A 25,788-nucleotide genomic window follows, 5' to 3' on the forward strand; every position below is an offset into this window, starting at 1 on the left:
GCACATGCTCTGCATCCGGAAATCTTCGGGGGGGCCTTCTCTCTCTGAGAGAATATCTCCGTCTTTGACCTTCGGCAACCGGCTCCACTATTTGTTCTTCATCCGAATCCAATTCGGGGTCTTGGCCGGTTCTGATTTCACCTATTCCTTCTTCTTCGGCCTGTCTTGTCTCCTTACCGTCATCGGCCGGTTCATCAAGTGCTAACCGGTCTCTTGCCGGTTGGGTCTGCTCATCGTAGAATCGATCCTTACCGGTCGACTCGAAGTTCATTATCTTCTTCTTGTCCTCCATGAAGATAATATCTCGACTCCGGAATACCTTCTTGTCGGCCAGGTCCCGCACTCGGTAGTCGAACTCATCGTCATCGTAACTGAGGAATATGCATGGCCGGGTCTTTGGATCCAACTTTCCTCTCCGGTCCTTAGCAACATGCACATGCACGTACGCGAGACACCCGAATACCTTTAGATGCCGGTAGGACACTTCCTTACCGGTCCAGACTCTCTGTGGTGTGTCTCCATTCAAGGGTACTAAGCGTGATCTGTTTATCACATATGTCGTCGTCGACAGTGCCTCAGCGCAAAACTTCTTGGGTAATTTTGAATGCGCCAGCATACTCCGGACCCTCTTAATTATGGTCTGGTTCATCCTCTTGGCCAACCCGTTTAGTTCCAGTGTCTTCGGCACGGTAAATTCGAGCCGGATTCCCTTCGAGCGGCAGTACTCCTCGAACTGCCCCCGGTATTCTCCTCTGTTATCTGCTCGAACCACCTTCAGCTTCCGGCCGGTTTCTCTTTCCACTCTCGCATGGAGCTCTTTGAAGACGGATAGCACCTGATCCTTCGTCTTCAGCGGTGTGGCCCAGAGCTTCCGGTTGTGGTCATCTATGAACGTCACGAAGTACTGCGAACCGGCATGTGACTTCGTGTCCACTTGACACACATCAGTATGCACCAACTCCAGTGGTGCATTACGTCTCATCGGTGGCCTTGGTCGGAAGGAGGTCCGGTTTTGCTTACCGGCCAGACAATCAGTGCACTTCTCCAAGTGCACGTTCTTCACTGGAATGAGGTTGTCGTCTACAAGCCTCTTCATCCCCTTCTCGCTCATGTGACATAGCCTCTTGTGCCATAGCTCACCGGCAGTGTTGGCTGCCACATTCACTTCCTCCGGACATAACCGGGCATTCATCAGGTACAGTGTGTTGACCTTCTGGGCCCCAGCCACAATCAGGCTCCCTTTGTTGAACTTCATAACACCGTTCCGAATGTTATCCGTGTAGCCTTCATCATCTAGCCAACCGGCTGATATCAGGTTCAATCGAACCTCCGTAACGTGTCGGACATCCTTCAGCAGTAGCTTGCATCCGGTTGGTGTTGTCAACCACACGTCTCCTATGCCGACAATTCGGCATGTACCTTCATTCCCCATCCGGACACAACCGTGATCACCGGCTGAGTAGGATGAGAAGCATTTCCGGTCCGGGGTAAAGTGGAACGACGCTCCGGAGTCGACCACCCAAGTCATCTCATCGCCGGCAAGGTTCAACTCACTCTCCTTAGTGATGAGCATCAACTCTTCTTCACTTGCCGCGATTGCAGTCGTTCCCTTCCGGTCCGGCCCCCTCCGGTCTTTACTGTTCCGGTCCGGTGTCCGCTTCGAATCGGTACCGTCGGTTTCCTTGTCTTTTCGGAAGTGCCGACAGTTCTTTTGGAAGTGTCTCGGCTTGCTGCAATAGAAGCAAGTAGGCCTTCCCCTTGACTTTGATCATGTCACCGACCTTTCCCGGTTCTGGGGACTACGGTTCCTTTGTATTCCGTGTTCCGATTCGGTAAGGAGCGCTTTGGAGTCGGAGCTCGTATCCTTATCTTTCTGACAGGCCTCCTCATCTAGCAAGCTCGACTTCACTCTTGCTAGGGATAACCGTTTCCCTTCCGGCCCGGCGTTGCCCAAAGTGACAACCAACGTCTCCCAGCTATCTAGGAGGGAACCGAGCAGGAGTAGTGCTAGTACCTCATCGGCGAGAGGTACTTCCAATGATGTAGCCTGGTGGATCAGCCCCTGGAAGGCATTCATGTGCTCCGCCATGCTGGAGCCATCTTGGTACCGGAGTCTTACTAGCTTCCGAAATACCGAAACCTGATTAACGGCGTTTTTGTTCTGAAACATAATGCTGATCTTCTCCTAGAGCTCATGAGCCTTGCTCTCTTCATTGAAGTTGTTGTATAGACTCATGTCGATGAAGCACCGTATGTACGTTGTTGTCTTCATGTGCATCACCTCCCATATCGTGGCATCGATTTTGTCCGGTCTCTTGTCCCCGAACTGAACCGGCAACCAAAGGTCTTTAACCACGAGCATGTCCCTCATCTTCGACTTCCACACTGCGTAATTGGAGCCGATGAGCTTGAACATGCCTCCCAACGATTCATCCATTTTCTATGTCGTTTCGCTCTGATACCACTTTGACAGGAATACACGCACCCGATGAACAACGCTCGGCCACAACCGAGTCTAGGATCAAACATAGAAAACGGGTAATGTACACACGACACAGTGAAGAGAAGAGTACACAGGATGTTAATGTGGAAAACCCTGTTTTCTAAAATTCTACAATGCGTAGATGGATTCAAGAGGTGTGGATGAAGCTATGAGGCTAGAGTACTTTTGTCGGGTCGTGTCTCAACTGATCTTCAAAGATGTAAAAGAGCTTCTAGAAGCTCATAATTTGTGGGCGACTTTTGAGAAGGCTCTATAGGAGGAATATGGCCATGAGAGACTGAAGGGACGAGATCGACGCAACTTCGACCAATGGGTGACATCGGCAAAGACCCACCAAGGCGCGACACAAGCAATCGTAGACTTCAAGTGTCATTTTTCTCAACTCTCAGAGTGGGAACAAAGATTGGTGGGGGTTGATAAGGTCCTTATGTTCGTGAAGTCAATCGATCAAATGGAAAGGATGGCCATCGGCCTCAAACTCGAAGAAGATGATGGTACAAATGGCCTCATCGAGGATTGGAGAAAAGTGGAAAGTGTATGCCGACTACACGATAAGGGGCGAGCAAGAATATCGACGACAACAAGACAGCCCATGGGGGACGATCGAAGAGGGACGAGATGCAGCAAAGTGCCACCAACAAAAGAAATGAAGCTTAAAAGGGAGACAAAACCAAGGCGAATGGTGATCGAGGAAGAAGAGACCTCCCAACAAATGCGGGTTAATGAACTGGCCGATACAAAGGCTCAGGCTCGGTATGACGGTACTGAGAGAGAAGGTGAGAAACAAGTCACCTTCTTGTCTTACGAAGAAACGACGGCCAAGGAGGAGGCCGATGACTCGAGGACGGCGAACGCCACTTTGAGGGAGGATAAATGTTTCGGAACACACATTGTGTATGAAACATCGGGTGATGAAGGTGCAACCATGAGAAAATCTTGCATGATCGAGGGAGATAAAGTGTTTGAGTCCGACGTGATTGAGGAGGTAGCCATGACAAACGACATCGAGTCAACGGCGGATAGCCATGTTGAGACTTTCTCCACACTTGTTCCAGAGACTTCGGCGGTTGCACCCATGTGCCAACGTGAGACCGGAGAGACGGAAGGTGGTGACGGGAAGACGAAGGTCCAACACAAGGAGGAAGAAGATCAAGGACGAAAGGATATCCCCACACCTATTCTAGAGACTTCGGCAATTGTGCATGTGCGCCAACGTGAGACCAGAGAGACGGAATGTGTCAACGGAAAAGCGGAGGACCGGAAGGGCGATGAGGAAGACAAGGTAAATGTGCATGAATGAAGGGATTCCTTCACACTAGTTTCGGAGACTTCAGTAGTCGAGACCGTGTGTCGACATAAGACCGAAGAGAAAGGAGGTGGCGGAGGGAGACAATATGGCTCGAGGCGAGTATATACAGAGGGAAGGATGTGGCCGATGAGGAGGCCAAGGATGAAGCCGCGGTTGAGTTCGATGGAGAGGCGGCATGCGGGAAAGAAGGAAGAGTCGAGAACCGGTCGAATTGGAAGACAATCCGATCGGGATTCCGGCCCGAACGAAGGAAGATCCACATGGGAGCTGATCGACCGGGGCCGACTCGACCGAAACCTGATTCGGCGGAAATCGATCGGAAGATCCCAATCCAAAAGGGGGCCGACCCGGACAGAATCAATCGGTCGAGCCTGACTCGGCAAAATGCGAATGCAGACGAAGGCCAACCAAGCCGAGAAGCAATCGGCGGAGATCGATCCGGACAAGGGCAAACCCAGCCTAATCGGAGATCAACACGAACAATCTACAACACCCAGTTGAAGACGGTGAGCGCGAGGAGTGGCCCGGAGTCCAATCAAAGGACACGCGCGATGGATGAAGGAAGAGCGGTCGGATCAACGACATCATTCGGTAGATCTACTACAACCGACCAGGGAAGAAGGTGTGAGCACCGGATATGGTGGATCAGGTGGCTACGGTGGTTCGGTTGGAAAGATTGGGTATACTCGAAGTGGAAGACGAAGTCAGACAAGGTCGACAAGCATGCGGAGGAACTCGGTTGATCACCGTTGCCAAAGATCTCACCTCTTCACCTTTCTCGGCACATACCGGAGGATGTGCGGGTTTGGTGGGGGTGGATGTCGTGACGATTTTTGGCTACAGTGTGAAACCGAGTGAGATGAATAAACCAAGGATGTGCAACATTGCACATGCACTTAGAAAATAAGCCTAAGGCCTAGTGGCACTTGAGTTCATACAGAGGGGTGCAAGCAAGGTTTGAACCTTGCACCTCTAAGATACAAGATGTTTGCCTTACCACTTGGACAACTATCATAGTGTAGAATTTATGTATTTCCTTTTCATATACAAATTATAGAGAAAACAACAATAGAAAACCATGTGCACAAAACCATGGTTCTAAATCCATGGTTTGTGCATAACATAAGCAAAACCATGTGCACAAAACCATGGTTTTAGCCCATGGTTTTGTGCATGTCACAAGCATGGAAAGACCTATAAAAGCCTCTAGTTGGGCTTGTGTAAGGGGGGCTCAATATGTGATATCACCAACACCACTATCATCAATATAATTATCTTTATCTTCTTCATATCTTTCTTCTTCTCAAGTGAACAAATTTCATCCAATCTTACATTGATCGTCATCTCTTCGATAATTCCGTGAACGTCCTCCCTAGTCCAAGACCCCGGTGGTCGCTCGAGTAGCACACGCACGCGCGAATCTTCGCGACAACGTGGAGCTCCTTGAAGACGGATAACACCTGATCCTTCGTCTTCAACAGTGTGGCCCACAACTTCCGGCTGTGGTCATCTATGAACGTCACGAAGTACTGTGATCCGGCATGTGACTTTGTGTCCACTTCACCCACATCGGTATGCACCAGTTCCAGTGGTGCATTACATCTCATCGGTGGCCTTGATCGGAAGGAGGTCCGGTTTTGCTAACCGGCCAGGCAATCGGTGCACCTCTCAAGATACATGTCCTTCACTGGAATTAGGTTGTCATCGACAAGCCTCTTATCCCCTTCATGCTCATGTGACACAGTCTCTTGTGCCACAGCTCATCGGCAGTGTCAGATGCAACGTTCACATCTTCCCGGCATAACTGGGCATTCATTAGGTACAATGTGTTGACTTTCCGGGCCCGAGCCACTATCAGGCTCCCTTTGATGAACTTCATGACTCCGTTCCAGATGCTACCCGTGTAGCCTTCATCATCTAGCCGACCAGCTGAAATCAGGTTCAGTCGAACCTCAAGAACGTGTCGGACATCCTTTAACAGCAGCTTGCATCCGGTTGGTGTTGTCAACCACATGTCTCCTATGCCAACAATTTGGCATGTACCTTCATTCCCCATCCGGACACAACCATGCTCACCGGTTGTGTAGGATGAGAAGCATTTCCGGTCTGGGGTAAGGTGGAACGACGCTCTGGAATCAACAACCCACGTTGTCTCGTCGCCGGCAAGGTTCAATTCACTCTCCTCGATGATGAGCATCAACTCCTCTTCACTTGCAACGACGCTCCGGAATCGACAACCCACGTTGTCTCATCGCCAGCAAGGTTCAATTCACCCTCCTCGATGATGAGCATCAACAGCAGCTTGCATCCAGTTGGTGTTGTCAACCACATGTCTCCTATGCCAACAATTCGGCATGTACCTTCATTCCCCATCCGGACACAGCCATGCTCACCGGTTGTGTAGGATGAGAAGCATTTCCGGTATGGGGTAAGGTGGAACGACGCTCCAGAATCGACAACCCACGTTGTCTTGTCGCCGGCAAGGTTCAATTCACTCTCCTCGATGATGAGCATCAACTCCTCTTCACTTGCCGTGATTGTCGTCGTTCCCTTCCGGTCCAGTGACCGCTTCGAATCGGTACTATCGGTTTCCTTTTCTTTTTGGAAATGCCAACAGTTCTTCTAGAAGTGCCCCGGCTTGCCGCAATAGAAGCAAGTGGGCCTCCCCCTTGACTTTGACCATGTCCCCGACTTTTCCTGGTTCTGGGGACTCCAATTCCTTTGTCTTCCGCGTTCCGATTCGATATGGAGTGCTTTGGAGTCGGAGCTCGTATCCTTGTCTTTCCGACGCGCCTCCTCATCTAGCAAGCTCGACTTGACTCTTGCTAGGGATAAATGTTTTCCTTCCGGCCCGGCATTGCCCAAAGTGACAACTAACGTCTCCCAGCTATCCTGGAGGGAACCGAGCAAGAGTAGATCAAGTACCTCATCGGCGAGAGGTACTTCCAACGAGGTTGCCTGGGGAATCAGCCCCTAGAAGGCATTCATGTGCTCCGCCATACTGGAGCCATCTTGGTACCGGAGCCTCATTAGGTTCCGAAATACCGAAACCCGATTAACATCATTTTTATTGTGAAACATAATGTTGATCTTCTCCCAGAGCTCATGAGCCTTACTCTCCTCATTAAAGTTGTTGTAAAGGCTCATGTCGATGAAGCATCGTATGTACACCGTTGTCTTCATGTGCATCATCTCCCATATCGTGGCATCGATCTTGTCCGGTCTCTTGTCCCCGAACTGAACCGGCAACCAAAGATCTTTAACCATGAGCATGTCCCTCATCTTTGACTTCCACACTGAGTAGTTGGAGCCGGTGAGCTTGAATATGCCTCCCAACGAATCTTCCATTTTTTTGTGTCATTTCGTTGTGATACCAGATTGACGCGGAATATGTGTGTGCAGAATATATCTCAGCCACAACTGAGACTTCAATCACTTCGTTAGAATCACAACCACAGAAGAAATGGGCAAAGAAGGTAAATGCACGTATACACAAACAATATGAGAGAGAGAAAATACACAGTATGTTGACGTGGAAAACCCTGAGAGGGAAAAACCATGGGACCCCATAGACTCCAAACGATCACTATGTCAAAGGAATACAATAGGGAGCACAGAGGCAACAACCTCTTGCTCTCAACCATCGCTTGGCGGCGGTTACAACAAAGTCAATCTGTATCGCTCTCTCTCTCTCTCTCTCTCTCTCTCTCTCTCTCTCTCTCTCTCTCTCTCTCTCTCTGTTACGCTCTGTACAGTAGTTACACCAATAACTCTATACAAAATAATGACCAACAACTATAATGTTTGCCCTAGGTCATATTTATACTAATATGATTTTCGGGCTATTTACAAATATAGCTCCAGTGGGCTCTCTGGAACATATTTACATATATGTCCCTTCATCCGGTGAGAGGTTCTCACCGGGCCTTCATCATCCCATCCAAAGGGACCGAAATCCTAACACTGTATTCCATCAAGAACCCCTCCACAGAAATCCTGACTGAATACTTTGGGGAGTACTCCATCGCCAGCAAAGCGTACTAAACACAAGACGGCGAAAATCCCTTGTTCAGGGAGGTGGCTCGCGTTTTATTAGAATACGGATTTGTGCATCCTCGAGCAACGGTCATGACAAAGAATCGGGCCAGATTTATCATAGCAACATTCGAAGGCCTCAAGGTGGATTGGCCGGTAATTATAGCCGACTCTCTACGAGCAAGCATCGCATATGTAGTGGACGGGAAGAAGGCATTGTGTGGGTTAACCTAGTGCCTAACATTATTGGTACCCCCAACACATGCCATCAAGCCGAAGAAGCAAACTCGGCCGGAAACCACACCGAATAAGGCATCCAAACGGCAACAGATCCTGTTAAAGCACAACCCCAGGTGGATGGTAGGGGAATCATCTCAACAGGAAGAAGTACAGATGACCCAAGGACAAGAGCCGGTGGAACCAATTCCAGAGAAAATGGCCAAACCAATCAAAATCAAGTTGCATTGGTAGGACACGGACACGGACACGGACGACCTGATCCGGAGGGTGAACAAGGAAACCGCAGAGGAAGAGGCTAAAGATGAACCCGCAAAAAGCCCTTCAACATTGCCCAAGGAAAGGTGACATGGAGCAGCATGGGGAAGGATCGGGTCCGAAGTAGGACAGTACCCCGAAGACCCGCTCAGTGGTGGTTGAACCCAGGGCGGAGGAAGAGCCGGTAATAAGACCAAAAGTGGTGACAATGTTTCAACAAGAATCGGTTACAGAGAGACTTACCTCACCAGGTCTTCAAACGTAGCACCACGAGGAACGTCGTCCGGAGCGGACACTAGAACTGTTGAAGGAGCACGAACCAAGAACGGAGCCAGTGCAACAGTTTGTTGCCCTAACACAACACGGAACATGCCACCAATGGTTAAAGTGGCTCGAAGAGCACGTATCCGGTGTGGCCGATTGGATGGAGGAAGAACAACGGCAAGTCGGAAGTCAAGCGAAATGGTTGCTAGCCACAACCGAAGAATTAGAGAAGGCCTGGGCACAGATCCAGAGCCTGGAGGAAGAATTGAAAAAGGCCAAATAATATGCGGCCATCATGGCCAACATGGGCCAAACTACTAGTGCAGCGACGGAGCCGGTGCCACTAGCTAATCTACAAAAGGAAGCTTTGGAAACGGATGCACAACCGAAGGATAGTACAGCCCCGGCAAAAGACACTAAGCGGGATCAAGAAATGATAACACTAAAAGAAGAATTTACTGCTCAAGAAGCACTATGGGGTAGAGAAAGGGATCAGTAGCCGAAGAGGAAAACAGAGATTGGAAGAAAATCTCCAGAAAAGTCAGGCTAATAACGACCGGCTGAAGGAAGAGTGAGTAAAACTCCTCCAAGAAAAGGATAAGCTCTGGAGAATGGCGGAAACGGAAATAGAGTTGTTGAAAGAAGAAATCCGGCAGCAGAAGGGCAGAGAGGATCGAGCGTGCTCCCAGATAAATCGTCGGCTAAACCAGAAACCAGAAGATTTTGAAAAGCTGCACCGGAACCACAAACAACTAGATGCCGAACATAAGAAGCTTGGGTCAGAATTTGATCAGCAGCAAGAAAAGTTTAAGGAAATCCGGACGGAACTGGCCAAGAAAATGGAGGCGTTGTTTTTCCTCTTCAGGAAGAACGAGAACAACTCCTTCAAGAAAAGGATAAACTCCGGAGAATGGCGGAAACAGAAATAGAGCGGTTGAAAGAAGAAATCCGGCAGCAGAAGGACAGAGAGGATCGAGCGCGCTCCTAGATAAATCGCCAGCTAAAGCAGAAAATAGAAGATTTTGAAAAGTTGCACTGGAACCACAAACAACTAGACGCCGAACATAAGAAGCTTGGGTCGGAATTTGACCGGCATCAAGAAAAGTTTAAAGAAATACGGACGGAACTGGCCAAGAAAACGGAGGCGCTGGTGGACGAACAAACCAAGGCAGTTGCAATGGCGAAGGCACTCGCAGAAGCGACAAAGGACAAAACGGAGTTGAGCAAGAAGCACTATGAAGAAGTAGAATAGGCAAAAATGGCTTTGGATAGGGTCCAAACAACCTACCAAACCCAATTGGTGAACTATGAAGTGCACGCTCAGGTTACCGCCACCCTCATTAAGAAGTTGAAGGAGGACAAGCAAGCTACAGAGGACAAGACAAAGCTCGAAGTGGGATGGATCCAAGCAATGGTGGAGGCATGGAAGGACCGGACAAAGAGGATTATCGACGACAGCTCGGTGGTTTGGTGGACTCAATGGCCGCAACAATCGGCGGAATTACAGATCCTCCGGGCAAATGCAGAAAACCAAAAGAAGGTTGGCGACAACTTTTACAAGATGGATGAAGAAAGTATTGTCACTATCCGGGAGGAGTTAGCAGACGACTTCTTTTCCTTGGCCAGAGCTTGCCTTGAAGCCGTCCGGAGGCTGATGGAAAGACTTGATGGTGATCAACTCGGAACACAACTCTAGTTTGAGCGATTCGAACAGGAGCGTTGGCGGCTAGAAGCAGAAAAACGGACGTCGGCAATAAATATAAGTGATGAGGAGTAGACTACGGAACCGCAACTGCAACAGGAGGAGCTGCCAAATGAAGCCGAAGGAGAACAACCAAGGGAAGTTGGTGCAGACCAGAACCAAGCGATCGGGTCGGAGAAGCGAGCAAGAGCCGAAAATGGAGAGAATGTTGAAACCAACATAAGAACGGAGATGCCTCAGCCGGAAGAAGTCGGAGAACATCAACAAGCGCAACAAGAGTAGCACTACTCGTCCCCCACTTGTCCTCCATAATCTGGCCAACAACGATAAGCAATGACACCAAATAGATTGATACAAGGTTGATGTATTTATCCAATAGAGTATAAATATTGGAATCACAACAAGGAAGTTTACAAACATGCTCTATAAAAGCGAACATAGCATTAAAATGATCTTCATCGATGGTGTAAAGGTTGTTTCCATGTGATTCATGTATTTCTTTTTTTTCTTTTTTCATTTTTCAATTTTTTATTAAAGGATTTTCTTCAATAGTATTAAGAAAAAATGCCCAAAGGCTACAACGTGAACCTAGCTAGCCAGGAGGTTACAATGTTTCTTATACAATGATGTAAAATAATGCCTCATGTATTTCTTAAAGATCACTCTATTCAATAGGGAGCATATGTCCCTATGTCCAACTTCGACTTGTATGAGGTTGATTTATGTGGTAAATAATGGTGAGAATCATTATAGAATTGTCATGAATGCTTCAAGGTGTAATGCCATTGTTCCTCATTTCCAATCTCTAGATTAAGGTAGAACGTTGAGGAGGATTAATCCCCATTCCTGTTCAAATGGCATGGAGCTAAAGGGTGTGGTCAATTGTGTTTAATCATTTTCTTGTACATCTCCCAATATGCCAAGTTTATGTGACTATAATAGTATTTCCATTTGCCAATCTTGGAAGCATTACTTTGTTTTGGTTTAGGCTACATTTACACGGTATGATTTGATGTCCACCATGAGTGCCATGTGTATCTCAAGTAGTATTGCCACGTTCCCTCTCTAAAACAATTTATATATTATCCTACACATGTTTATCCTAACACCCCAAGCTTAGAGTGACTAGTAGGTATTTTTCCTCCATATCCTTTACTTTGACACATGCTTGTTATAGTTTGCCTACCCTACCTGCACGTTTATGTAGGTTGGTGCTTTCTTCTATTTAGACAAAATCCTTTGATCATAGTTTAGACAATGGAGTGATGACATACTGTCTGAGCAAGTTCTCACACATCTGCCAAATGCCTAAAAGCAAACGAAGGACAATATTTGTTCAACTACACTAAGATTGCGGTGGTTGTCTGGACCCCAAGGTAGAATGTATAAACAAATTTCGTACCTTCTCAATACGGGTTCAATCTAAAGGAAGGTATACTTCTTTCGCATATCTTTGACCTATATATCAAGACTTGATTTACCAATGTTTGACTTATATGCTATGAGTCTAGACTTCAAGCATGTTGGAAGAGTGTTATTGTATGTTTGAGAGTCAATGCAAACACATTGATACTAGAGGATGGGAAGTGAGATTGATGTTGTTCAATGTTATGGTGGTCCAATTGTTGCTTTATGGAGTGGAATTTGGAAATGTGGGTTGGCACTATCTCACAGTACATGGAATAAAATAGAGAAAATCCCAAAACGTTCTTACGTAGACAATTGGGCGTAAAATTTGCAATATCCTAGCGCTATTAGAAGTAGGTGTCCAACCCATATAGGTACACACCACACAAAGAGTATACAAGAATATCACAAAAATCATGTTAAACTATGAAAACAAGCTTAGAACATAGGATATAAGGTACAAAAAACTGATAAGATCAAAATCCTCTCATCTACTTGGTTTCTTGACATTATGAAATGGTTTAAGAGATGGGAAGTAAAAAGACCAATTGGAAACTCTCAAGTCATGCTATGAAGTATGTGATCATTGAGGATAGATTACTAGAGGCATGAAAGATGAAGTGGCAAGATGCTAAAATGTCAAATTTGGAACATTACATTACAAATATTAACCCCCAATGGCCCCAATAGAACTTAGAAGATAAAAATGCCAAACATATCCAATTGCACACCCTGCTACCTCCATGAACTTTGGCTCTCACAGAGCCTTAACACTTCTTCGCACTTGCTCACACTAGTTTGGTGTTGAGGTAGCATCATGGTACCATCACCCAAATTTGAAGATATGCAATGTATGCACTGAAAACCCAATGGTGGATGAATATCACTTACTTATCACATGCTCAATGTATAAGGTAATTTGCGAGAAATATGATGACTTGTTAGACGAGCATGATAATGTGAGTGTCATGTCCAGCAAGAAGGGTGAGCAATGACCCCCTTCTTAGGAAGGGTTCACATACAAGATATGTCAATTTGGTCCCATAGGTCAAATGTGGCCTCATCATGGATGATGAAACATATATTCTAGTCTATTATGTACATTTTCCCGAAATGTTAGATAGAGATATCCAAGAGATGAAATGTTTCTCATTTGGCGCTCAAGCATACTAAGTACATGTATCTTTTTATGGGTCATGTTTAACCCGACTTGGCTATCTTTGATTTTCTTTAAAGATATCATGTGACCCCAGCCTTTGTGCTAATACCAATAACTTGTTCCAAATATCAAATAACTTGAATCACCATATCCAGCACTTTGTTCTTATACTTTGGCACTTGACATGATTAATCTTATCTCTTCTGAACTAAAAAGACAGAAAGGGGAACTTGAATACGTTCATTGGACCAAAAACTAGAACATGAAAATAAACTTCAGTACATACAATCCTCTCTCCAATAGTGTAAGCACCCGAACCAACCCATAACATTAGTGACGCCCAATCTTAATCACATGGTTTTGATGCATTCTTAAAGAAAAGCTGTTGTATGCATGATTAGTATATAATATAGCATTATAATCATGTCGAATCACAAACTTTTGCATCGAAAAAGAGCATACTAGCATGTCTCAAGATACCAATCTTACAATCATGATTTTATGTGATTGCGCAGTGCAATCTACAGTAATGAAATAAAAGAGCTACAATGTTACTATTATTATCTATACATGTCTATCCAAAGATATAACATCCAATATACAGCAACATACAACAACAATTCACAAGAGTAATCATCTTGGATCATCCTAGCATGGACAGCTCTGTGAATACAATCCCCAAATGAACCTCATCGATCTTCATAGAATTGGTTTGTGGTCTTGTGAGTCACTGATAGCAATACACTTGACAATCCAATCAATGTTGCCAGTCAAATATTGCTATAGAAGAGCAAGTCTTAGGAGAAGTGTCAATGATGTAAAAAGACAAAGTTACCCAAGGTTATTTTGCAACTTGTATGCACACAACTTCACTTGGTATGTGGCAAGTTGTTCAAGCCAGCAATAAATATACAAGCTTGCCATAGTCGCTATAGACCATTTCTATTGTATGAAGGCCTTCCATTCATCAGAGATGATGGTTTAACACCTTGAGATGCAGAGGTCGGATTCGCTAAATCTTTCAAGTTTTGTAACTGTTCTAGCATTTCAACTACTTCTGTCATTGATGGTCTTAACTTTGGATCTTTGCTTAAGCATCGGCGAGCCAAGTTTCCAGCTTTCTGGGCACCCTTAACAGAGAAGTGGCCACCTAGACGGGGATCGATTATCTTTAGGATCCTCTTTTTCTCGTTTAGGTAAGGACGAGCCCACTCAGAAAGGTTTTGTTGCCCATTAGGCCTGTTTTTATCTAAACAACAGTACCCCGTCAGAATCTCGAGCAAAACAACTCCAAAGCTGTATATATCACTCTTGGAGTTCAAATGGCCTGAAAAACACACAGCTCAAACATACTTAGATTCACACTTCTCGCAAATACCTCTTTACAGAGTAAACCAAATAAATGCTTTTACCTGTCAAGACATATTCTGGTGCTGCATAGCCATAGGTTCCCATGACTCGTGTGGATACATGAGTTTTGTCTCCTTGAGGGCCATCTTTGGCAAGGCCGAAATCAGAAAGCTTTGCATTAAAATTCTGTTCCAGAACGCAAAGTATTATTACTGGACCATAACACTTAGCTTATCATAAAAGACCAAGCTGAACCAGAAGCACAAACCAGATCTAGCAGTATGTTCGATGTTTTAAAATCTCGAAAGATGACTGGCTTCTTCCTGTTGTGAAGAAAAGCAAGGCCCTTTGCAGCACCAAGTGCAACTTTCATGCGTGTATCCCAGGAGAGAGAAGATGAAGACTCTAAAAAACCATATTTATTACTCACATATCAAGAAACACAGATATCTCACACAATGCAAATATGCATTAATGAGAAAAAGCAGTCCTACTTCGAAACAGTTGATTTTCTAGACTCCCTCGTTCCATGAATTCATACACGAGAAGCCTTTGATCATCCTCGATGCAATACCCGATAAGCTTCACAAGGTGTGGATGATGTAATTGTCCAAGAAATGTTATCTCTGCCTGCACCAATCATATTTTATCGCTTTACATCATCAATATCATCTCTGATAAGTTACTTGAAGGATTCTTCGGAGAGGACTAGAGCATTGACTCACCAGCCACTCCCTGTGACCTTGCAAACCACCCTGATTGAGAATTTTAACAGCAACTGTAAGACCTGTACCTGGTCTGACAGGTGCTGTTCCATGCTCTTCTATCCAGCCCTTGAATACACAACCGAAACCACCTTGACCCAGCAGACTATCTGGGCGGAAGTTCCTCGTACAAGATTTAAGGTCATTAAATGTAAATTTCCGTAGCAATTGAATAAACATTGTCGTTTCTTTGACCTCCACGTTGGTTGTTTCACACTTGACAGTTTGCTCACTTGGAGGTTTTGTGCAGATTTTTTCCTCGCATCCAGCATCTATATCACATATTTTAATGTGTACACATTTTAGTCAACAGGTCTTGCAGATTTATTGGAAGAAACTAAGCAAGCTATGATGAAACATATTTCATTTATTACTATCACTAACAAAAATCTTCACATTCCAATGCATAGGAGTATATTATTAAGGGAACTCTCGTTTCGCTCCCAATGAATTAGTTCTCTATGTGCAGTACGTGTTATTAAGACCCAAGAAAATTAGAAGTAATGAGAATACAAGGGCAAGTATGCTTCATGTTAACGCATATTACATTCATACATGTAGCATATTATCCCAGAAAATCTATGAGATTGTACAAGTATAAAATTGGGAATACTCTACCACTTGCACGATACATCTGGTTCCATTACTGTAAAATTCATTCAACCAATTCTCACCTTGATTTTTATTGCTAGAAATCACAGAAAACTTATTTGATTGGATAAATTACTAATTCTGGGTGTTCACTGTCCCTTGAACAATAAAGCCAGGTGGACATAACATAAGTGCGAGTTTGGTTCATCTCATACATGCTTAAATTCTATTGCTAGAAATCCTAGGAATTTAACTAGTTTGGACAATTACCAATTTTGGGAAGACTATCGTTTTATAAACAGGCCAGGAAGCTGAAGAATAGCTGTCCCAATTGCATCAAACCATTTGACATGACATTGTTGAAAATATCTGTGACATGAGATCATTGCAACCCATCTCTGCTCGTCTCTCCAACTGTCACCAACTAACAAGATTGATAACTATGATTTTGTTGCATTGCAAGTAGTATTCAGCACTGCACAGTATGATTATTGTATTAAAATGTCCTCATATGATCCAATTTCCGATCTTAGTTTATGCACTGCTTCATTGATTGGCGCATGACAGACTCCGTGGTTAGATGAATGAGACATATCATTCTTTGTCTCGAGAAATAAAGTAATGTTTAGACTATGTAGATAGCTACTCAAGAAATCTATTCAAATCCATCAAATACCCTATATTTGCTGATAATTCTGATGCTTTGCAGGGGAATCAGTACATTGGAAAACATAGCATGAGATTTCTTTGTCAGTAAGACAGATAAACTTCACGTTGATGAAAATAAGAAATATCATAGCTAGATCGGCAGAATTAACAGAAAATACCACAAATTTCATAGGATCTGTGGAATACAAAACTGAGTCAGACTTTGGAAGAAATACTATAGTGATCTCGGAGTGTAAACATTCTCATCGGAGAAGCCCTACATTTCTTGCATCAGCAATCTTAAAAGATCACATCTGACCATTTCAAATCACCATATCTGATCATCTCCAGAGACCACATCAGACCATTCCAAATCACCATAACTGATCATCTCCAGATATCACATCTGATCACCTCAGAATACCATATCTCATAAGTTCAAAGGTCACACCTGTCCATATCATTTACATGAAAGCAAACCCAAAACAAGACAAAGAACTGAAACAAATCCCTTGGATTTCACGCACACACAGACACAGACAGAGATGAAAAAGGAAGGAAGATATAAATACCTTCATGAGCGATTTCAGCGCCAGAATTCTCCACTTTTAAGCGAGCAGACCAGCAAGTATCACAACCAAATAGATAAGACCAGAAAGAGGAGAGCACGTTCGGTGGCGCTTCCTGGCCCATTGGGAATCGACAGAGAAGACACCCAAGACCCAAATCTTAACCCTAAGCCCCAACCCTAATCCAGACCCTGATCCTGACCCTGAGCCTAACCCTAACCCTAACCCTAACAGAGGAAAGGCAGAGAAGAAGGTGGGAAGGTCACTATGCTGTGCAGGAGAGGCTACTTGTCAAACTTAAATAATAATATTAATGGTAATAAATTATAATGATAATTAATAATAATAATAATAATAATAATAAAAGAGGAGGATCAAATGTCTCCTGTTAACTTGTGTGTGAGAGAGAGACTAGAGAGAAGAGAGATCATCTTACGACAAAATCTAGGCGACCAGCCGGCCAATTCCTTGGGTCGGTATTTTGCCCCTAGGTGTCTGCAAGCATCCTATTCCTACCCGCCCACCCAATGTATTACCACCACCTCGACTTATCCAAGGTACCCGATGGACCCTTGCAATGCGATCGATTGAGCAGTTGGGGTGGCCGAATTAAGACAACATTGCTGCTACGCATGCCCATCCATCCATGGGCACACCTACCGGCCAGCGCGTTCGATTGATTCGTAGTTTTCTTTTTTGATGATTTTCGTGGTGTACTCAACCCAAAGTCTTACAAACTCCCTAGCACTAGTGCTACTGCTACTACTGATGCATTAACCACTAAAGAACAAACATGATTGGGAGAAAAGAAAAGTGTACTACTTACACTAAGGAACATACATAATTGAAACTTGAAAGTAAAAGAAACCGACACACACGCATGAGTCGATGTATTACTTAATATTGGGATAACATACTGACATATAGATTTGCGTTTTGGGCACATTGTTACCGGCCACATTAAATACTCCTTATTGGGGAAATTCGGTGGCGGTGGTTGGCCAATGCCCAATGCTCAAAGCTCACATCTAAACATCAACATCCAAGAGGACAAGACGCGCATCACGCGGATGGCACGCACACATTTGACTATAGAAAGTGGAGGTTGGCTAAATGTTGAGCGCAAAAAAAAAGGACATTGGATGTGACCTTTTTACTTGTCATGTACCAGATAGGGAAGAAAAGTGCCATTTTGGAATTGCGTTGCATATGATGACAAAGTCAAAGTAGTCCTCTCGAACTCCAAAGCGAGAAAAACAATCAACACCACCACCAAGCATGTCGTCTGGTCGACTTCTAGACCATGGAAACAAACTCATGGGAAATAAAAATAAAACAACAAAAATTGGCAACTAGCGTAAGTTTTCGTTTACATTTCTTTTATGCTTCACCATTTTATAAGGGAAGGGGGGGCCCACCTGCATGACTAGGAAATTGCTTTGTAACGATTGTCGCTCTCCTAATGGACATTAATATATCATCGTCTTCATCTTTGTTTGAATGCTCATGTTTATTATGGAGGAGCTATATGCTTGTATATGCCTCTTTGTCGTGTGTACAAAATTGACCAATTGTTTACATAAATGGAGTGTCATGGAAATAATGCAAACAAGTATACAATTATCAGGGTCAACGTGAAATATTATTGGGATATGTAGTAATGGAAACAAATTAGATGCAAACGGTTGGTGTAGGTATATTCATGGAGGAGCTATATGCTTGGATATGCCTCTTTGTCGTGTGTACAAAATTGACCAATTGTTTACATAAATGGAGTGTCATGGAAATAATGCAAACAAGTATACAATTATCAGGGTCAACGTGAAATATTATTGGGATATGTAGTAATGGAAACAAATTAGATGCAAACGGTTGGTGTAGGTATATTCATGGAGGAGCTATATGCTTGGATATGCCTCTCTGTTGTGTGTACAAAATTGACCAGTTGTTTACATAAATGGAGTGTAATGGAAATAATGCAAACAAGTATACAATTATCAGGGTCAATGTGAAATATTATTGGGTTATGTAGTAATGGAAACAAATTAGATGCAAACGGTTGGTGTAGGTATATTCATTGGTCATCATAAATTGTGTACACTAATTTGAAACAAGCATTAAGCGATACTCAAAATGGAATCAAGCAAATGGTGTAATGTGATTAGGCAAACCATGACAATGCATACATGCAATGCACACACACGCTAATAAGGAAGAGCAAAATTAAATTTGCAAGAAAAAAATATTGAAAGTGGACGTCACACTTATTGAAGATCATAACCATTAATTATGTAAATGCGGCATACGCAGATATTTACACAATAACATGACCATAAGACTCCACAATTGAAGCATATAAGACGAGGATTTGGTAAAGAGAGGATAATTGCACTCTAGTTTAGCATCATAATAATCCTTAAAATAAAATCTAATATAGCTAGTGTATGCAACACGGTCATTCTTTGATGAGATCCTTCTCTTTGTCCACTAGTTATTGTATAATTATCTTGAAAGTTGACATGTCATTAGATCCATGCCATTAGTATTTAAGGTTCCTATGTACATAGATTCCAACTTAAGAAAGTAAAACATATTTGCAACAAAGTAGACAAAAGAAAGTCATGTTTGTGAATTATATAAGATCTCTTGCATACAAAAATTTGGAAACTAAAATGAAAAGAAGAACAATATCAAACCATCATCGTCTGATCTTCTTCCCAAAATATCTTGGTTTCACCAAAAAATAGCCAACTTAGAGCCAGTGTAGTATACAGGCCCTATGCATGAGGATGGGGTGGGGTAGTCTAACGTACATATCGTGTGTGCACGCCGCACAATGCATATGATGTTCTAGAATGCTACATGTTGTTAGGAACAAAAGAACAACATGATACATGTAAATGACCTAAAACTAACTACTTGGAGGTGACCCACTTAACTTACCCCCTAGAAAGGTCTTCTTGTAGAGACGTCAAAAAGAGAAGACCGGCAGGTGTTAAGGATGAAGGAGCCTAGAAGAAAGAGCTAAGGAATTAACCATCTAGCCTAGAGTTGCTCGATGAAGAATGTAGAGCCTAGGGGGTCCTCCCTAGGGTTAATGAGGTTTTGGAGGGCGGTTGTGTAACGAGCCCCAACATTGTAGAGGTAGTTGGCAGGGGGTGAGGTGGTGAATGGCGAGTTCTCATAAACCAAGAACTCGTAGCGGTGCAAGAGGAAGTCATGAGGTGCGGGTTGCACATACGGCGCGAGTAATCTCACTATCCTAGCGGGTGAGGATGCGTCCGACGCGGAGAAGACGGCCCAATAGTGAACATACGTGAGGAGGGGCCCGGTTGTGAAGGGACGGGTCGCATTGCGGTCGATCATGATGACCGAGTAAGTGGTTGGGCCGGGGGACCTCGAGTCGTCAATGAAGATGTGAGGTTGGTCGATGGTCTGGAAGGGGCTCATCTTGTCACCTTCATTGACAAGCTTCCCGTTGTACGAGACCGAGATGTTAATAGGGGTGGTACTATTGGAAGACATGATGATGTGGGTGAGGTAAATCAAGTACTAGTTACCGAGCAAGACAACGAGGCTAACGAAAAAGCAAGTATGAAAGGGAGAGAAGAATGTTATGTACTACAAAACACTCTCTAAATGGAGGGGTTACACCAAAGCTTGAAGGAAAAGGTAAAGAGAGACTTTGGGTTTGGTTTTGGCTTTGGCTTTGAAAGCTAGTTTGTGATGGGGGTTGTTTATATAAGGGTGAGTTTTAGAGTGGGGCCATGTAGAAGAGGTAGCTAAGCATTGGTGCTATTTTTTAACACCTTTTTTGAGCACTCTTTTTCCATTCTTTTCTTGGATTCTAAAGTGAAACTTACCTAAACCAAGTAGGCATAAGTTCTAAAAGTGGCCATATCTATCAGTAGTAATTCAAGTTAATGGTTAAAGTTAAAAGGCCTTCCAGTTCCATCTACATATCCGTCTTTTCCTACTAAGTTTAGTAAACAAGGGCCTTAAAAATACACTCCAGCATGTTAGCTCAACTAAGTTTGATGCATGGTTTTGGTTCAAGCTCTCTATTATGAATACCCAAATCCGAACACTAATGTAGCATATACATGGTAGCCTACATACATACAGCTAAGATCCAAATCCAATAATAGTATACATGATTAATACCCAAAAATCTGATCACTAATGTAGCATATACATACATACAAAATAAGATCCAAAAATCCAATAATATACATTGTAATTAATACCCCAAAAATCTGATCACTAATGTAGCAAACATATACATACATACATATAGGCTGGACCAATATATGTACAAAACCATTAGATTAGTCCCTAGATTAGTCCCATCCATGGACAATGTCTATGGTGGTGAGTGTTTGATGGTTCAAATTCTTGGGCGAGGGATTCATGGTTGGTCGCCGAAACATTCTTACATGAGGGAGAGGTGCTCGACGAAGTAGGTGGAGGCGAGGAGAGGTTGGGCGGGGGGGACGAGGGCGGAGAGCGTGGGCACATAGCGGGAGGCAGGGTCGAAGAGGAACGCGTCGGGCGCAGTGGTGAAGGCCGTGTGCTCGAACACGAGGAGCTCGTAGCGGTGGATGAGGGTGTCGTGAGGGGCGGGACGCTGGTACGGGGCCAGGATACGGAGCACGGGTGCGGGTGCGGGTGTGGGACCGGGTCCGGCCCCGGCCGCCATCACGGCCCAGTAGTGGACATAGACTAGGAGCCGAGAGCTTCCCGGGGAGGAGGCGTTCGGGCGGGAGGCCTGCCGGTCGATCATCATGACGGAGTAGGTCGGCCCCCCCGCTCCCGCTGCCGCTCCCCCCGCCGCCGCCGCCAGGGAGATGAGCGGCGGGTACCTCGTCTCCGCCGGCGTCAGCCTCTGCCCTTGCGCCACGTGCCGCCCGCCATACCACAGCGAGATGCTGACGCCACCCGTCGCCATTGTCAGATTCTCGTGATTCCTTCTTAATCTCAACCTCTAATTCTTAATTACCATCAATTCTCTCTCTCACTCTCTCTCTCTCTCTAATTCTTAATTATCATCAAATCTCTCTCTCTCTCTCTCTAATTCTTAATTACCATCGAATCTCTCTCTCTCTCTCATTCTTAATTACCATCAAATCTCTCTCTCTCTGTGTCTTTCTCTAATTCTTAATTACCATCAAATCTCTCTCTCTCTCTCTCTCTCTCTCTCCAATTCTTAATTACCACCAAATCTCTCTCTCTGTGTTTCTCTCTAATTCTTAATTACCATCAAATCTCTCACTGTCTCTCTACTCTTCAATTACCATCAAATCTCTATCTCTCTCTAATTCTTAATTGCCCTCAAATCTCTCACTGTCTCTCTAGTCCTCAATTACCGTAAAATCTCTCTCTCTCTAAAATAAACCAATCAAATCCCGTTCTGTCTTTTTCCTTTTTTCCTACATTCAGAAATTAACGCTAATTTTAGTGGATTCTTCTTGTATGTATGTACATACATATCTCAATTCCAGAAATAAATTTAAATAAAACACAAACAGAAAAGGAAAGGGCAGATAATTGGCTCATTTGAAAACGCCCGCTAAATTCCTATCCACTTTCCTTCCTTCTTATTCATCGTTATCCACTTCTTGACCCGACGGGATCGAAACCGAGACTGAGGATAACCAACGTGTCCGGATCATCTTGACCCAACTTGACCTACATTTGATTGACCCGACTAGACCTGCATTTGATTGACCACAAGTACATATGTATGCCTGACTTGACCCACATTTGATTGACTGCAAGTACTATGTATGTATCGAGATATATATAAAAAACAAAATCAAGGGTTTAGGGATGTCTTTCGAAGTGACTAGCGTTTTTCGCTTTGTCCCCCCTCGAACCCATCGCCCTAACCTTTCGTTATTTTCACCATATGCCCTTGGTTAATCGAGAAAATCGAAATGAATTTGTTGGGAATATGGGGCTGAATCGAGATGATTTGGACCAACAACACAAGTAAGAGTAGATGAAACCACAAGACAAAAATGAGAGTACACCGAAATTTAACGTGGAAAACCCAAAATAGGGAAAAGCCACGGAACCCCTTCCTTAGGGTTCGAAACAAATTCGCTATTTTCCTTAATACAACCGAATACAACCTCTCTAGTTTTGACTAGAGGGATGTATATGCTAAGGCAACAGCCTTGAACTGGGTGGATAGAAAAACTAACAAAAATGGAAACAAGAAAAACACAAAACAAAGAAACCTGATGCAAGTAGACAGGATGAGTGTTGTTCAGTCATGGTTCTCTGATAGCACAAACAACCCCTCGTAGGTCTCTGTCTCCACTTTGGTAGAACACTCTTTCACGAGGCCCGCTTACAATCTCCCTCTCTCTTTCCTATGAGCAAAGGTTCTCTCTCTCTCTCTCTCACACACACACACACTCTCTTCTAGTTGTTGTGATAATGACGACGACACACTAGCCCGCTGCCACGCCGTCGTCTGTTGCCGCGCGGTGTCGCTTACCGTTGTCTGTTGCATTGCCACTGTCTATTGCCGCGCGGTCGTCTGTGGCCATCTGCTGACATCAGTCGCCGTCAGCTGCGTTCTTGCCATTGTAAAGTGCGCATCATTGGATATTTGAGGTGTGTGGGTTTCACTTTGAGTGTCAGCCTCCATTGGTGGGTTCTTTTGACGTGCTCGTAGTGTGCTTCATACGAACCGATGAAATGCCGATGTGACTGCGACATACACACAAACTCGGCTAAGTCTCACACCCATTTATTTTATCTTTTTCTTGTTGACACTACAATGACGTCTAAACGAGCAAGAAACATAAGGATATACACGACGAGGCTATAAGTAAAGAAGATTTTTTAGATATGTTTAACCGTTTAACAAAAATGGAGATAGATATGAAAAAATGGGCGAAAGATGCCGAAACCCATAAGAAAAAAGATAGAGAAGAAAAAGACGCCCTCAAGGCCGAAATAGGAAAACTTAAAGTGGAAAACACCAACCTTAAAAAACAACTTAATGACATCGAGGTATCTCGAGAGGACGATGAAATATCCTCCATAGAGGATATAAAGGACGAGATTAAAAAAGTTAAAGAGGAAGTTAAAAATAACACAGAGTTAGCTAAAACGGGTTGGGTAGACGTGGTTAAAAGAAACATTAAAAAAGAAATAAAAGATAAAAATATCGTTAATACCACCCTTGAAGAAGAGAAAATGCGTCAGGCCCAACGCTTAAATGTACGTGTCACTGGACTCAAGGAAGGTGCATCCCCAGACGAGGATGCACAAGCACTTGGGAAAATGTTAGGGTACATAGAGACCCTACCTATCACCAAAGCTTGGAGGGCCAGACATGACACAACTAGGAAGAGAGCCTTAGTCCTTCAATTTAAAGACTTAGACTCTAGAATCACTTTCTTTAAGAAGAGACCAATTCTTCGAGGATTGGGTGGGGACCCTATCTATCTCAATGAAGACCTCACTAAGATGCAAATTGAGCATTGCAAGAGTTGTATGCCACGAGTTATGCAAGCTCGTAAAGAAGGGCATCACGCCTTTTATTGAGACGGGTTAGGAAACAGGTCCCTCCAGATGGGAAATGAGAAGAATAGTACTGATGAGCAAACTCGGTTGAGGCCGAAACCGGATGAGGAGTACCCGGCTACGGAGAGCCGAATGGTGCAGACCCGGTGAGAACCGGATGACGAGTACCCGGCTACGGAGAGCCGGATGGTTCAGACCCGGTGAGAACTGGATGAGGAGTACCCGAAAACGGAAGACCCGATGAGAACCGGATGACGAGTACCCGGCAAGCGCTGGATGATGCAGGCCCGGTGAGGAGTGCTCACCGGATGAAGGGACATATTCGTAAATATGTTTCTGAGAGTCCATCGGGGCTATATTTGTAAATAGCCGAAAAGTCATATTAGTATAAATATGACTTAGGGCAAACTCAGAGGAATAAGTTGTTGCCATTCTTGTTGGTGCAAGATTTGAGAGCATAACAGTGTACAGAGAGAGAGAGAGAGAGGAAGAGGTCGTTGCCTCTGTTGTAACCGCCGCTTGTGGCGAAGATAGCAAGCTTGAGGTTGTTGCCTCGGTGCTTTACTATTGTACATTGTAACATAGTGATAGTTTGCAGCTTGTGGGTTGCCGTGGTTTTTCCCTAGTTTGGGTTTTCCACGTAAACATCCTGTCTACTCTTCTCTCTACTGTGTCGTGCCTTCATTCCCGTTTTTTTTCTGTGTTTGATTCTAAACTCGGTTGTGGCCAAGCGTTGCGCATAGGGAATGTGAAGTTCCTGTTAGAGTTGTATGCCATGAGTTATGCAAGCTCGTAAAGAAGGGCATCACGCCTTTTATCGAGACGGGTGAGTGATCATAAATGATCGCACTACTAATTGACGATGTGTGGCCCATGTGACAAAAAATACACTTAGGATGACCTTATGGAATTGTAACGATGCACTTTGGACACACCCCGGCCACTTCGAGGAGATATTAAAGGTATCAAATATACTTTTCTTGGTAGAAACACACCAAAGCCCAAATAGAGGACTCCCACGATAGTGAATCTAGGGAAAACTACAGTCCTTATCTTCCACACATCGGCCCAAGTTAGAGCTAAGTGTCACCTAACTATCTCCCATAGCCCAGTTGAGGTGGTTGGATCATATGTCTATCTTGGAGTCACTTTCAGTGCCCGCTCAGGTAAATTTTCGATGACATAGACAACGAAGGATAGACTTACGAGAGGACATGCATCCCTCTCACTCCTAGAGAGACAATGCCACCAAGCACACTTTCAAGAGCCACGGACTAAAGGGTGGCTCTTTGACTCATTAGTGACCCCCTCCCTCATGTATGCATTAGTAGTTTGGGCTCCAGGATTACCATCTTTCATGTGGATGCAATTAGAGAGACCATTGGTGATGATGTTATCACGCCAACTCCGAAGCAAATCGACAATACCACATGACATTTTTCAGACTGAG

At 44.2% G+C, this 25,788-nt stretch overlaps 1 protein-coding gene across 1 annotated transcript; it reads right to left on the reverse strand.

Moving 5' to 3' along the window:
• Positions 1 to 13,345: 13,345 nt before the first annotated feature.
• Positions 13,346 to 17,035, reverse strand: LOC147855131 (serine/threonine-protein kinase PBL34-like). The gene is made up of 6 exons (XM_087330417.1): positions 16,800 to 17,035; positions 14,950 to 15,260; positions 14,719 to 14,854; positions 14,493 to 14,629; positions 14,287 to 14,410; positions 13,346 to 14,201 (listed from the first exon to the last, which is right to left on the reverse strand). Exons 1-6 carry the CDS (start codon positions 16,918 to 16,920, stop codon positions 13,804 to 13,806), a joined length of 1,227 nt encoding a protein of 408 aa, XP_087186543.1. The 5' UTR covers positions 16,921 to 17,035; the 3' UTR covers positions 13,346 to 13,803.
• Positions 17,036 to 25,788: the final 8,753 nt, after the last annotated feature.

Source organism: Azolla caroliniana, unplaced genomic scaffold, assembly GCF_043228905.1.
Source record: "Azolla caroliniana isolate FFs.n. ecotype wild unplaced genomic scaffold, voAzoCaro1.0.p SCAF_14, whole genome shotgun sequence".
Classification (NCBI taxonomy): Eukaryota; Viridiplantae; Streptophyta; class Polypodiopsida; order Salviniales; family Salviniaceae; genus Azolla; species Azolla caroliniana.